The sequence below is a fragment of the Perca flavescens genome, chromosome 6 (assembly GCF_004354835.1).
Source record: "Perca flavescens isolate YP-PL-M2 chromosome 6, PFLA_1.0, whole genome shotgun sequence".
NCBI lineage: Eukaryota > Metazoa > Chordata > Actinopteri > Perciformes > Percidae > Perca > Perca flavescens.
In genome coordinates, this window is record NC_041336.1 from 17528604 (window position 1) to 17544983 (window position 16380).

Here is a 16380-nt window from a genome sequence, read left to right on the forward strand (position 1 = left end):
TGAGCAAGTCTCTGAGAACATTATGAGTACTGCCTCAGGGTTGGTCTGCTGCCATTTTCACACTGTGTGTGTGTGTGTGTGTGTGTGTGTGTGTGTGTGTGTGTGAACGCCTAAAGCAGTGTCAACTAAAGGTTGCATCATTCAAAAAGAGTTCCGTTTGTCTGTGAGCTAAATGTAGAGTGTGTGTATTCACATACAGTGAGCCTTTCTTGTATCTTTGAGTGTGTAAATGGCAAACCTGATAACACCTGCCTCAGCGGCTTCAGAGAAGGATCCTCTCATGTGTTTTTAAACAGGGATGGATGAGAGAGGATGTGTGTGTGTGTGTGTGTGTGTGTGTGTGTGTGTGTGTGTGTGTGTGTGTGTGTGTGTGTGTTTTTGGCCAATGGGAGCAAACCCCTCACCTTGTTTATATAACCTTGTCAAGAACATTTATTAAATTTGACTCGCTGTATGTGTGTGTGGATGCATGTGTGTATGCTAGATGGTGTCGGGGAGTAGAAGATAAGAAGGTAAGATGTGAAAGAGGGGAAAGAATAAACAGATAAAAGGCTTTTTGTGTTCTCACTTGTCTTAGAGAGCTGACTTTGCTTTCAAACGGGTGTGAAGAGGGGAAAAAAAGGGAGACGGAGAGAAGCAAAAGGATGTTAAGAGATCAGAGGGAGAATATAATAGAAAAGCGGAAGAAGTGAACATGGAAATGGATGGCCCAAAACGGTTGTAGGATGAACAGTAGAATAGGTATATGAGCACCAGATGATAGGTGAAAAACAAGGAAACAGAGAGCGAAAGAGGACAGTGAAATATCCTCCTTCCTCCATCTTTTATGTCCCGGCTGCACATTACCTGACGTGTTCTCTTACAGCTCTGACACGAAACATGACTTTGCTACAGAGACTCTCATCGCCGTTACGAGCTCCGGCAACAACTCAACCCCCTCCTCCTCACATCCTCATCCACACAATTACAGCAGCCAATGAGAGTAAGTCCTCTGCCCTCTTGCTTGATCTGCAAACCCCCATCCCCCCAGCCGGCTACATCTATCCATCTCCCAGCAATAAAGTACACAGACAGTAGACAATTCATGGCCATTATGAGCAGAGACACAAATGCCTTTACATCATACATCTGAACAAGTAAGAGAGGAAGGAGGAGAAGTGGAAAACCGAGGAGTTACAGTGAGGGTTGGTGATAAAAGAAATCACTAACAAACATTTAGGATATTGTAGTGTATTATAGTAACAGTGACATATATAAGCAATACATGTTTACTAAACCAACTCACAAATAAGAGCTGAACTTACTTAATTAATTGATTATTCCATCGTCACAAAAAATGAATCTACAACAACATGTACTTTGATAATCAATTAACTGTCATTTTTCAAGTAAAATCCCCCCAAAAAATATCTTTGCCACTTTTCTCTGTTTTATATAATCATAACTAAATATCTTTGGGTTTGAGACTGTTGGTTGGACAGTCAGAAACAAGCACTTTGTAAATGTCATGCTGAGCTCTGGGAAATTGAGATCAGCATGTTTCACTTTTTATGGAAATGTTATAGGCTAAATGATACATTGGTAAATTGAGCAAATAACCTGAAAATAATTATATGAAAAAAAAATCATAAATTGCAGCTCAACTTACACATTAAGAGCTACTGAGAATCTGACTCAAATTACTTGCAGGTGCCAAAATACTTTATCAAGAAGCCTGATTTTGAACAAAACATTAATAGTTATTTCAAGATTTAGTTTATTGTCATTTTCTTGTTTGCTTGCATAAATTAACACAAATGTTATTATTTCAGTCATAACCTGGCAATTAAAGAACAAGGAAATGAAGAAGAAAAAAATAGACAATAACACAAAAAAGAAGAAAGTTAAATAAATGAAATATAGAGGATGACATGGGAAAAGGATTGGCTTAGCAAAGGCTACACACAAATAAAATTAAATCCTGTTAAGAGAAAAAAAATACAAATACAATTGAACACAGAAATTAATATCTAAAGAGATAGACTGTAGAATTTGACGTTAACATAATACTTTGGTTTGTAGATCACTGACCCAATTTCTCTTTCCCCTTTTTCTTTCCCTCCCTCCCTGTTTCATGCGCTCATTCCCTCTTTGCATAATCTCTTTCTCTCTCTCTCTCTCTCTCTCTCTCTCTCTCTCTCTCTCTCTCTCTCGGACACACAAACACACATAAGCTCGGTCACAGATGCGACCACACAACAGGAGAGATGAGTATACATGGTTCCAACTGTAAATGCCTTCCTCTGTATCTCTCCATCCATTATTTTCTCTACATTCTGTCATTCAGTGCAGACAGAAACAAGAAACAGACACTGAATCATATGTGCTTTAATATTGTCTATTCAGAATTATGTTCCTGGCATGGTAGAGCATTCTTTGAAAGAGAATTTAGACCATGACATAGGGAAATAACATTTACATAACATATTAAATATAATGTGAATACATGGAAATTGAGTGTAAATGTTAGTTGGCTAGTCAAGGCCAATAAAGCTAAATAAATTCCTTATGTGATGTAGGTTCATTTGTAATCATCGCTTGGATACTCCCCCACAGCGAGGTCCAGCCAACAGTCAATAGTGGATCTCATTGATCATTTCACTCAGTTTGATGGACAGGAAAAGCAACTGTATGTAAAATTTGCTAATGAGTGTCCACTTGACATATGGTGGTGGCTAACAATTAAGAAGAAAAACTGGAATTGTTTAATCTGAAAGGAAAAAATTAAACAAATCCCGTCCTACTGCCTGCTTTGAGGAAAATATCCATGCCGTTTGGTGAAAAGCGTTGTTTGGGACTAGCGTATAGAGTCACCCATCACACTCAAAATAACATCACACTTGAACTTTTTCTTTCTCCCGTGGCCAAATATGCTTGTTTCCCACCGCGCCTCAGGGTAGTTAGTGGATGTGTTTGTGCTACGAGTGAGCGTTCTGGGTGACAAGTCAGGACACTCTGACATGTTGAATATTTCACTGTCAGTTGCACACTAAAGAAAATACCAACACGGGTCCAAATTTACTCAGAGCCCATTTGAGCATTCGGCACTAATCCTTGTCCCAAATCCTCGACAGCGGCTTTATGTACGAAAGGAATCAAACAGAGGGAAGGGGCTTGTCTGGGGATGATGTACTTTCAGCTCGGACCAGCTCGGGGAGCCCAAAACTAAAGGACTGTTTCATGTTTGGCTGAACAGGTGTAATTGTGTCTCATGCTCGGTCGTGTTTCCGCTTGTTCTCTCCGCCCCTCCGTCTCCCTTGTGGGAAACGAATGTCAAAGGATAAATACATCTGACAGCTGCTGCTTCCTGTCTGCCTCTGTCCTTATCATTTTTCAAAAGACTAAAGACAAGTTTTTATCCAAAACTGAGCTTTGAATGTCACAGCAATCATATACTGTTTCTACAGCTGGATGTTTTTTTAGACTTGCTTGTGATAAACAGCTTTATAAATAATTGAGGAATGATCTTTTAATGTCTGTCTGCCTAAATGCCAGCTGCGTGTTTGCAAGTGTTTGATGTTTTAGTTGGCTAATTTATCATCAGTCCAAATAGTGGTGCGTTGTTTTGATGAGTCCGAATTGTCAGAATAATCAGGCATCACACATGTAGTAGATTAACAAAAGTTTTCACACTCCTTCCTCCCAAGAGTTCATTTTTATTCAAACAGATAGGATCCCTCTGATTTTACAGTGGGTGAGAAATTGTAAGTAGAAACACACAATAAGTTGTTATTACAAGTTTTAAAGGTCCTGAAAACATTCTCAATCAGCTTCTAACTGCACTGTGAGTGATAGGGTCATACTGTACATGAACCCACAGTTTTCTGCTAAAGTTAAAACAGTTTTGGTTATTTCACATCAGAGATTTCTGTATTATTTTATTTGTGCTCTTTTCACTGCTTTAAGTGGGCGGGCTCCACTGGAAAAAACTGGATGTCAAGTCACCAATCAGGATTTAACTAAATTTGAATCATCTATGGCAGTCGTGGGGTTGTTTGCTTAATGTTGCTTTCAATCAAATCTGACCAAACAGTAGCCCACAGTCCTGATGAAGGCGATACATTGAGATTTCGAGTTTTTTTTCTAAATAAATAATAACTAAGATTATTTCCCCAATGTACAGAGCCAGTTTAGCATAACCCTTCAATAATATAGTTGGTGGTTTAATCCCTGACATGGCTTCTCCTGTCGAAAGTACATCTCAAACTGTCCTTGAGCAAGACACAGAACCGTAATTAAAATAATGATAATGATGTTGCTAGATCAAAAGTCAGGCATCACCAAAGTCATGACAATGCATCCTTGGTACAGACAGAGGAAAAGTCAGGAAACACCAAGTTAGTACGACTCTTCCACTGAAAAGCATGAATGTCTGTACAAAATGTTGTGCTAATTGATCCAGTAAGATATTAGATATTTTACAGGTTAAGTGAAAACTGTGACCTGCAGGTGAGACTAAAGGAAAAGTCAGAGAATTAACAAAGTCATAAGGGTTCTTCTGGGGACCATGAATGTCTGTATAAAATTTCATGGCAATCCAACTAATAGTTGTTGAGACATTTCCGTCTGGTCCAAAGCATGTCCAAACCAATATAGCAATCCATAAAGCCACACCACATCACTGCTAAAAACTTCCTAATAAAGTGTTTTTTTCCTTTAGAAGTGTTCAAAGTGTTGGCGCCAGAAAAACGGAAAGCAGAATTGCGTGTCTTTAATTACAGGTTCCAACCAATACATAAGGTCAGTGCAGTACAGCCTATCATTTGCTCACGTTGTGCTATTATTAAATGTCCTTGGTGCGTAATTCAAACAAGAACAAAATGTACAAGTTGGAATAGTTAATAAAGTTCGATGCTCCACTTTCTGGTGAGAACAAGGATTGGCTACTGTTAATAATTCTTGACGAGTGCATTACCAGTTAACCATCTGCCTCTTTTCTCAACATTCCCAGGGAGCCAGAGAGGACAACAATGTAATGATGCCAATTCACATCATTAGTCAGTGAAGTGATCAACAAAACATAATCAAATGAGAATTGGAACAAAAATGCCGGAGCAGCGTGGGCAGCGATGTGTTGTGATCATTCATAGACCATCAGTGGAAGACTTTGCTCCGGGCAGCTGAGCTGTTTCGGGGGGTGATTTGTCAGTAAATATCAATCAAATGCAGACAAACACAAGTGTTGGGCTGAGTGCAGATGTAAAGCAAAAGAGCTTGAACACATTTCACAGCTGACTTGGCAGGATTGGAGGATTAATTGTGCTGGAGTTAGTCAGTCTTTGAGGGCCCCCATGCGAGGGAGCAGAGCAATTATCGCCATTGAAATTCCTGGTGGACTTCAGTTTTTTACTGTAATCCCGGCATTTACAGACAAATGTGGAAAGCGCATATCGGCATCGCAGCAAGATACACTTGTGCATACTTACACATTCACACAAAAAGACACACATCCACTCTTTTGCCTTCACGCCTGCAGAATTTTTTGCTTGCTCAGTTCTTTAAGTCATTAACTTGCATCCTCCTATCTTTCACTCTCCCTCCACCTCTCCCTGTTTTCCCTCCACTCCCGCGATATCCCCCTGCGGTTTCTGTCACTTGTTCACAGACGAGTGGCCATTACATCGCCATGACCTAAATGTGTCACATCCCTCTCACTATGGCTCTCTCCTTCTCTTCCTCTCTCCCTCCTCCTGCACTCTCCCTATATCCCTTCCTGTCCGTCTGGACATCTCACAATAATTTTTTTTAACTTCTTTTTTTCTTCTTACTCACACCAATTTTGAGAAATGAAAACATTTTTGACCAGTTTTGCAATTGCTGACAATATCTCCTCTTCCCTCCTCTCCAGTAAAGTTTACAGTAAATTACCAACATAGCAGCTCTGTATTCCTAAAGGTATGTCTGGATAACTCTATTATACTTACCATTTTCTATTTATGACAGAATATACTCAAATGTTACATCACTACAAATGCACTGCACGGATATTATACTGCCTCTCCTTCTCATCTCAACCCGACTCGACCTGCCTGCCCTCATTCCCCTCTGGTCTCTACATCAAACACAGTTGTGTATCAGAGTGACAGCAGCACCTTTCAGTATTGATCCAGATGCTTCGCATCTCAGCAAATACCTAGAAGAAAACTGACAGGAAGTCAACACTGGCCCAAAAGTTGAGTGATTACCAGTCTTTGCTTTTGGACATTTTAGTTTGAATGAGTTCTCCAGAACAGAGACACTTCTTTGCGCATTTAAAGGGGAAATATACCGATCAAAGTCAGTTAACAGGAAAAGGTTAATTAGGGCTGTCACTTCTTTAATTAGAAATTAGAACTACTGTACGAACATGGAAATTGTTTTATATTTTATCTGTAATGACCTGTTCAAAATTCACAGTGTATACGTGCAATAGGCCATGTCTTGTACTCCAGCGCAGGTCTCTCTGATCCACTGCATGTCATGCTGCCCCATCAGTTAACTACCTATTGTTGTTCTTATGGATTCCAGAGCCATAGATGGAAAAACTCTAAACAATTTAAACAAATTTGTGTTGCGTGACTTTATGGAGTGTTATTTTAACCATTTTAACAAGGCCGATATACTGTAGCTACTATACATGGAAAATGAAATGGACATGACGTTGAGATTATCCACTTCCATAGGCATCAAGCTGTTTTCCTCAGACTTACCCAAGCAGGCAGATCCATTTAGGTTTGGCTCATAGCCTTCATCACAGACACATCCTCCTACAGGAACCATCCACTCCCCTTCAGCATTGCAGTGCATGCGAGGGGGCGTGCCTCCCTGTGCTTTACTGTGGGGAACACACGTCCCGCTCAGGGGAACTAAGGCAGTCGGCTCGGCCCCTGAGGGAGTTGCCGGGTAGGATGCCAAGTACATGCTGGTGGCTGGACAGCGCCGGTAGAAGACTGACACACCCATGAGGGAAACACAAGCTCCACTGTCGACAATGGCCAGGACGAATCTGCAACAGGGGTCACGTGTTAAGATAGAGGACATTTAGACCCTTGGGAGTGATGATGTTACTAAAACTAGAGCAACAAAGTGATGATTACCCGTTGCGTGTGAGTGGGGCAAAGCTGCGTGTCTTGATGTTGATTCGGCTGTATCTGTTGGGTTGATACTGGTGAGGTGAACTGGGCTCCACCTTGGAGAAGCTCTTATCAGCCGCGATAGTGTCGATCTTCACCCAGCCCTCCCTGGTCTCCTTCTCTCCGTTGGACGGCTGTGGTGAGGAAAGAGCAGAGTGGACAGCAGACGGTGGAGGGAAAGATAATTAGCGGTCAAGAGAAGACAAAATTGCATGGAGAGAATGTGTGGTTGACAGGAAGGAAGCAAGTAAAGAAGAGGAAAATTACAGATGTTAAAATAAGCTGGTTGATAGATGAATACGGATTGGAAATATACAGGGCATTAAATAAAAAAATAAAAAACTGAAGTAAGAGGGATAAGTGCAGAGTTTTGCTGTATTTTTCTGAGGCACATGTATAATATGAAGTGGTTTAGTGAGAAGAGTAAACGTTGACTTGGATGTACGCAGGGGCCAGTAGGGGTTCGTGCTCAAGTCCCTGTGAAGACTTTCAGCGCTGCAGTGCTTCCTGATTCTTCTGTGACTCTGCTCTGATTCCTCATCAGGCTTTCATTTGCATTTTTAAAAAGCATCTCACTTCCCTAAGGAGAAATGCATTCATCTATACAAACACTGCATCCCTCCCACTGTGACTGCGACTGCACATGTAGCTCAGGCAATTCAGACTCTGTAGCTCAAAATGTCCTAGAAAAAAAATAAATGCATAAATAAACTAGAAGGGCAATCGGAGAGCACAGATCTGCGCCAAGGCTAAATGCCCAATCTCGCATTGTGAAATATAATTATTGTATCCGCATTGTGATCCAAAATTTTATTTAATTCTTCTTTGGCCTATGCTACACCCTTCCACCAAGTTAAATTAAAATCATGCCAGTTTTCTGTAATCCTGCTGAAAGACAAACAAACCAAACTGAAAACATAACCTCCCTGGCGAGATAAAAACATCTTTGGATAGTCAGCGTCAGTCACTAAAAAAAACATGCTTCATTGGCAACACATTAGGTTAAGAGAATTTCCTGCAATGAGTAATGGTCACTGTCGTTTATTTCATGCCTTAAAGATGTAATTAGTGGGACTGAAGTGACATTTATGGAGACCACAGTGGCACATTTTTGCATTTTGTAAACCACAGTCCTCAACAAGCATGTGCTTCACACCAGTGTGGCCTAAAGAGGCCGTTAATCTCAACAGCTATTCTTGACAAGCCCAACAATAATCCAGATGATTATACAATTACTTCTTGTCATGAGATGATGAGAGGTTTTGCAGTTTTGGTGTGAAATGGGTGTAACATAAATAAAAATTGCATTTTACAATAATTCTGCCTGAAGGTGTTTCCCTTAAGCAGTGACAAGGAAAAAAAACAGCTCGTAAATTAAAGAAATTCATCCTTGTTACATTTGGTTGTGATCTGATGCAGCTAAATCAACATTTTAAATGCAATCCAATTCATCTGTTTGTTTACTGATTCTGTGTCTATGAGGATGCTGAGCCGCACCATTAAAACTTAGGAAATGTCTTAGCTAATTAAGATTTCAGTAATGTGTTTATCAAACTGTAGTATCTCAAACTTTAACATAAGTGCCAAAGTTATGAATAAAATAACTTGTTTTGCAAATATATAAATTTACCAATTATGTTTAAGGTATTACTTGTTTATTTATAAATATATAGAGAAATATGTCTTTCAGAGTTAGTAGTTCTCATCCAGTTTAGAGAGTGGGAAGTATCTGATTATGTTAGTTTAACCAATGGTTTGAAGCTATTTAGTCTGATGTTATTACAGTAGCATATTGGGTTATTTTGGTGAAATTCATTTTAAAATCATTACAGTGTCAGGTCAGATATGTCGGCCATACTTCGTATTATGTCTCTTCTCTTTCATCTAAAGGGGTCATATATTAGCTGGATAATGTTTGTCCGTTAGCTAGTTCAGTTTGCTATGCAACTGTTAGCAACACCTGTCAGTTACTGGGTATAAATATTTTCCAACACCTAAATCTCCACATAAGAACAAGGTCTTATTTTTTTTATATAAGATAGATAGATAGATAGATAGATAGATAGATAGATAGATAGATCCTAATAACAATTTAAAAGGACATTTTGTTTTTACATGTGATGTATTTACATGTTATGTAAATACAAAAATATGGTATACTGCCTCACCTCAGCTGCCCAGGTCCTCTCCAGCTCTCTCTGGGAGTCGGCCTGTTTGTAGTACAGAGTGAGTGTCTCTCGGCAGGTGGGTGACGGCGATCGCAGGCTGGCGCAGTCACGCACTGAGAAACGCAGTGTGACAAACACCCGTGGAGCAGAGTGCCGGTACAGGAAGGGCGTAGCCAACCAGTTGTCTTGCAGACGGGGATTTTGGTTGACATTACAGACCTCGAAGGTTCGTATGAGCTTCCCCCGGTCGTCCAGGACACTGACCTCATCCCACTGAGAGAAACAGAAACAATATTATGAGCTTGTGTAAACTCAGCTTTGTAAAAGAGAGACATGATCTTCAGCAGGGAGCTCGACAATCAGCCCATGTGTAAACTCTAAAAACCTTGGTGTGTTTATGGTTCGTCCACAGTTATGAATCTTCCTTATATCTTAAAAGATGGTTTACATTGTACAATGTAAATATTGAGCATATTGCTGGTGTTGCTACCATGTGGGTCCGGTCCTTTACTAACATTACACACTGTTGTTTGACATATACATCCTTAGTGAGATGAATATAAAAGAGTATTTGATTTGTTCTGATATAACACACACACACACACACACTAGTATTGAATCCACAAGTGAAACACTGTTCTTTACTGTCCCCAATGATGTAGGTCATGTCGCTGTCCTAGTTATCCAGTTATGTCAAGTGTTGCAGACAAAACTGCAATGATCAAGAGATAATTAATTTCTGGCAGAAATAAAACAAACAAAAACACATTTTCTCACTTCCACATCCATGCTAGCAGCTGTGTGGCTGTGCTTTAAGCTAAACGATAATGTCAGCATCATAGCACGGTCACAGTGACAATGATCACATGCTAATGTTTTCTAACACTCAACACAGAGTAAAGTGTTGAAGGTTTGGTCATAAACTAGAGTTATATAATAAACTAGAAGGGCAATCGGAGAGCACAGATCTGCGCCAAGGCTAAATGCCCGATCTCGCATTGTGAAATATAATTATTGTATCCGCATTGTGATCCAAATTTTATTTAATTCTTCTTTGGCCTATGCTACACCCTTCCACCAAGTTAAATTAAAATCATGCCAGTTTTCTGTAATCCTGCTGAAAGACAAACAAACCAAACTGAAAACATAACCTCCCTGGCGAGATAAAAAAAACATCTTTGGATAGTCAGCGTCAGTCACTAAAAAAACATGCTTCATTGGCAACACATTAGGTTAAGAGAATTTCCTGCAATGAGTAATGGTCACTGTCGTTTATTTCATGCCTTAAATATGTAATTAGTGGGACTGAAGTGACATTTATGGAGACCACAGTAGCACATTTTTGCATTTTGTAAACCACAGTCCTCAACAAGCATGTGCTTCACACCAGTGTGGCCTAAAGAGGCCGTTAATCTCAACAGCTATTCTTGACAAGCCCAACAATAATCCAGATGATTATACAATTACTTCTTGTCATGAGATGAGGAGAGGTTTTGCAGTTTTGGTGTGAAATGGGTGTAACATAAATAAAAATTGCATTTTACAATAATTCTGCCTGAAGGTGTTTCCCTTAAGCAGTGACAAGGAAAAAAAACAGCTCGTAAATTAAAGAAATTCATCCTTACCATTCACCCTGAGGGGAGCATAACTGTTGCTACCAAATTCCATGGCTATACTATAGTTGTTAAAATACTTCACCCTGGACCAAAGTGGTGGACTGACTGACCAACATTTTCTTTTCAGAAAATGTGTCTGGATAATACACAGAACACAACGTTAAAGGTTTTCAAATGGACTATTTTTTCAGTACAAAATACTTCAAATGAAAACTGTTCACAGTAGCTTCTGTGGGTTATAAACAAGGACACTTCTGAAAAGATATGTTGATCTTCTTCAAAGCTTTGAACACCACAAACAAAATTCCATTCACCATTACATTGGGATGGAGGCGGACATATCAGAGACAAGACACAACACAACAAGATGTAAGACAGACAGTAGGTTCACTCAGCAAAACAGACATAAACTAAGATGATGTTGGTTACATGAATATGTTGCAGTAATATAATAATGTAATGTAATAAGAACAGGTTCTCAAATGCAACGGACAAGAAAAGCATAAGCGTGCAAGACAACATACAGTTTCACATTCAATACAATACAAGAATACAGAATATAATAGGCTACATAAAGTACAGATTAAGTAGCCATTACAAAGCCGGCGCAAAGTAAGGTGTAAGTAAGTCGATGGATATGCGGAAGTGATATGGTAATAACTCAATATACATTGTTGATGCAAAAAATAATATTGTTTTTAAATAAAAAATGAAATTTATGAGTTTGTACATTTGTGGAAAAAAAACGAGGAGTGCAGACTGAGACACAGGTCTGAATGAGACTCTGTCAGATGTGTCAAAATGTAAATGTAGGCGAGGGGTTTAGTTTCACCAATTATACAGTACGGTGCCTCCAAGGATGAAAAGGCCTGTGTAGCCCTAAGTGACAAGCGGGGCCTTTTCTGTTGTAACACAGAAGAATTATGTATTAGGCCTAATCATCATTATTCTCCATGCAACAATGGCAAGAGGACAAAGGGTCCTGACACCCTATCAGTGTGCATTTGGCGTGTGTGTTTCTGTGTTTGTGCATGTTAGTGTATCTCTGCATGCTCATGTCTCTTTCTCTGTGTGGTTCTGACAGCCAGTATGGACAAAAACCTTTCTAGCATCACACATGAGGGAGTGCATTCATATTTAGTCCAGTTGGAATAATGATAAGATCAGTGAGCAGATAGAAGAAGAGTCTGAGGCGCTGTCAGTCTAATGGAGTGAAAGGACAGTTTTCTCTCACGGGCCGTGATTCACTCTCTGTTGAGTTGGATGAGGGGAATCAGATTGAGGGGATAACAGGGAGCACATAGTGAGATGAAGGGATGCAGAGGGGGAGTAGGGGGAGAGGGATACAAGTGGGAGAATAGTAAACAGAGTAGGGCTGCTCAATTATGGAAAAAATTATAATCACGATTATTTTAGTCAACATTAAAATCACGATTATTTAACACAATTACTCATTGTACTTGTACTTTTTGAAAGATTTTGCAATTATTGAACTTAAAAATAATAGTGAAAACACCTAGAACTGTGAAATTTCCTTTAATACTTTTCCCATTTGAACTTTTTTTTCCATTCAGAACAGAAGACAAAATAGGAGTTTACTTGCAAAATGTAAGGTGCAAAATAATAGTTTTTCTCGATTATTCTGTTTTTGTGATCATTGGGAGGTGAAGTCGTAATCGCGATTAATATTACGATTAATTGCACAGCCCTAAAACAGAGCGTGTATGTGTGTGAGGTGGCTGCAGCAAAAGCTTGAGCATGTGGCACAAGGCTGAGACTTTCAGGTAGAGAGAGCAGCCACTGGTATCTGTGTGTGGCATTGTGTGCAGTTTGCTTCTGTACCTTTGTGAAAAGAACACAGCTTTTATTTGTTTTCTGACCCCAAACCCCCCCCCCACACACACACACACACACACACACACACTTCTCCCCTCCCTTACTTATTTCTCCCTGTTTCATTTTCTCCCTCCCTTATGTAGAAAGAATAAAGAAAAAAACGGGGCAGACTGGGGAGGGGGTGGATGAAGCGTTAGGGACGACTCATCTTCGTGATTTAATTTGAACTGAAATGCCAGAGAACCACGCAATCTCTCCAGTGACAGAGCACTGGGAGGGGCAAGGCCTTGGACACACAGACAAACACATAGAAGCTGAGAAAGGCACGCACAGATACCCCAAAACATATGCACGCGCACACACACACACACACACACAAAGCAAAGCAAAGCAAAGCAAACACAAGAAAGGAATAATGTTTGAAACCAAGGAGAGGGGAAAAAAGACAACAGTAAGAAGTCGAGAGTCTGCTGGTTTGGCACTGAGGGGAAATAAGGGGCAGAGTGGAGATTGAGTTGGTTGAGTTGGTTGATAAAAGGAATAATATGAAGAAAAGACCCAGTGGCTCTGGGACTGTGAAGGGCAAAGGGAGGAAAGATTAAAAGAGGGAGAGAGAAGCAGAGACAAAGAAGCAAAGGGGCTGCCTTTCGGTGCATTAAAAGAATGGAAAGATGGCAAGAAGAAGTAGGAGGAGAGTGCAGAAAAGAATATCCATGGAGCCTCAAGCAAAAGAAAAGATGGGATGTGAAGAGAAAAGTGAAGAAAGGGTTAAAAAAAAGAACACACACACACACACACACAAAACCTCCCTCTTTCTCCCACCCTTTCTTGGTCTGTCTTTCTACTTCTCTCAGCTTGATGCCCCGGGTCAAATAACCATATCTCCATCTCAGAAGTACTTCTCATCCAGGGACCATAAAGAAAAAAAACTCATGCAAATGCTTGACTTGCTTATGCACGCACACAAAGTCGCAAACACGCAAACACACACTAACGCCCTCTCTCTCTCTCTCTCTCTCTCTCTCTCTCTCTCACACACACACACACACACACACAAATGAATGGCCTTCTATTAGCAGCTGCCATCACGGTTCACATATTCATAACACACATGAGGCCCTAATTAATCACACATCATGTACAATTATGGAGGCCAGACTGGGGTGATAATGAGTGCATAAAGCTAAACTTTAGTGTAAGGTGAGATAAAAGGATTGATGTGAGTGTGCTCGCCAGATGTAGTGTGAGACTACTGTATTTTCATCTGGTACTTTTTGGGCTGCCAACGTGAAATTCTGTGATAGCTGGTCGTAATGGTTGGCTCACTTGTTTGCCGAAGCTAGCCTGTATAAATGTAGCGTTAAGGTAGTTATGACTTGTTTTTATTTCATGCACTGTATGATACTCTAAATGTATATATCAGATGTTTTTCACGTATTGTCCATGTATGGGTAGAGGCAAAGAATAATATTGTTCTGTACTGGTAGAGTAATACATAGGAATTTCCTCCACAGTAAGTAGTGCTGTCCTGCAGTTTCTCACACGTAGTTCGACTGAAGACGATGCGTGTGTGTGTGTGTGTGTGTGTGTGTGTGTGTGTGTGTGTGTGTGTGTGTGTGTGTGTGTGTGTGTGTGTGTAATTATGAACCATATTAGAACTGAGCCACAATCACTCACAGATGAACAGATTTAACTGACCCGGGACCCTAACACAGTCACGCAAGCACGCACACACACACACACACACACACACACACACACACGTAATCTCCCCCCCATACACACACACACATATTTACACAGCTCAAGGCGATGCGACAACCTTAAAATGTAGCTCAAGAATGGAAGATCTGTGTGTTCAATCACTGCAATCAGTGACCACATCACCATAAAGACCAATAGAAAAAAGCATTTTAGCCCGCAAGGATGTCTTGAAGGCAAGGTGAGACCTTGCTCATTCTCAAACTGTGTGCCAAAAGCTCCACCAATCAATGTCAAATGTCAAACATCCTGCAAATACACATTTATATCCTTCATCCTAATCTTCAAGCTGAGATCTGTGACTTTCTGCGAACAGCAATTGTCTGTAGCAATGAGATGTCCACAGCAAAAATAGCAGAGAAGGTTTATTGGAAGGCTGCTGTTAATTCCTGCTGTTTATTTGAATCATTGCCATCAATGCAGCCGTAGACCATTTGCCACTAAGCAAAACGAATACTACAGTGCTCATGTTTGATTTTGATGTGTGAATGTCTGTACTGATTTTAGCAGACTTTAAGAGCTTGGACATGGACAAGCAGAATCAACACATGTACATAGCATAGCATAGAGATCTCTAGGCACGGTGAATGTTGCAATCTAGTTTGGAAAGGATATATGTATGTTTATTGTGTCAATTATGATCGGTTGAGAAGCAACAAGGAATATACACAGTGCAACTACATTGTTCTATACACAAACATAATAATTTTGAATCTCACCAAACCTTTACCAAAACATTACCAAAACCCTGTTAATGTAGCCTAATCTTAAAGGTGCTCTAAGCGATGTTGGGAAACCTTATTCTTGTTGATGTTCAAAGTATTTTAAATCAAAACGAGACTATCTCGCCCCTCCCTCCTCCTCATCCCATCCCCTCCCCCTCCCTTCCGTGCTTCAGCGAACGAACCCCCCCAACCCCCACCCTAAATCCTTCTTTTCGGTTATTGGCTGATCGCTGGAACACGGTTAGTTATGTTTTTGTTGCCGTTTGTGGAGCCTGGGCTGTCTACAGAGACGTGTTTTTTACAGTGTGTTCAGGGTACCGGCAGCTCGCGGATAGTGAGGAGATGTTTGCTGTATGTGACAAAAAATTATTATTATTATAATTATTTTGAAAATAAATTAAGTCATTTTTCAAGCAAAGATGTAAGGTTCCAACTTCTTAAAAGTGACACTTTGCTGCTTTTCCTTAAATTATTGTAAACCGAATATCTTTGGGTTTTGGGCTGTTGGTCAGGCAACAAAAAGACATTTGAATACATCACCTTGGGCTCCAGGAAATGGTGATGGGTATTTCTGCCTTTTTTCTGACATAATTGAATGATTAATCCAAAAAGAAATAATCAGCAGATTATGTTAAATGTTTACCTTACCATCAGTTACCTACCAGGACCGGTTTTGTAAAAACTGTGTAATGCATTCTTGTGTTTAATCCCTCATTAGGATTCCACTACAATGCCCAACAAACAATGTGATTATAACCTTACACTCAAAACGTAACCATGTGTAACATGTGTGCAACATTGGCCCCCCAACATGACTGCTTTAATGCTCCAACAGCTGGAAAGCACATTGAGAGAGTGAGGTCCCTGCTTACCCCCGTGTCTGGATAGGTGGTCCAGCCCAGCTCTGAGGTAGACTCTGTTGTGTCCAGCAGCATCACTGACAGGTAAGGAAGCAGAGACAAAGACAAGGTGTGAGAAAACAACCAGACAAACAAGATGTACAGCTTCTAGTTTAATGCTAATGATTGCTGCTCAAGAGTTTAAACTTGAGCAGAGTTACTGTTAAACAGAATCTGCAATCATGGGATATTGTCGCAAGGCCTTGAATCACAGACTGTGTGAA

At 40.2% G+C, this 16380-nt stretch overlaps 1 protein-coding gene across 1 annotated transcript in view; it reads right to left on the reverse strand.

Annotated features, from left to right (window-relative positions):
* The window catches only part of ephb6 (eph receptor B6), a 39644-nt gene that overhangs the window by 12268 nt on the left and 10996 nt on the right, over window positions 1–16380 (reverse strand). The window contains exons 2-5 of the mRNA XM_028580924.1: window positions 16130–16194; window positions 9320–9592; window positions 7116–7285; window positions 6729–7024 (exon numbers count right to left, since the gene is read on the reverse strand). Of these exons, the coding sequence (XP_028436725.1) occupies window positions 6729–7024; window positions 7116–7285; window positions 9320–9592; window positions 16130–16194 (804 nt within the window). The remainder of the gene's footprint in view (window positions 1–6728; window positions 7025–7115; window positions 7286–9319; window positions 9593–16129; window positions 16195–16380) is intronic.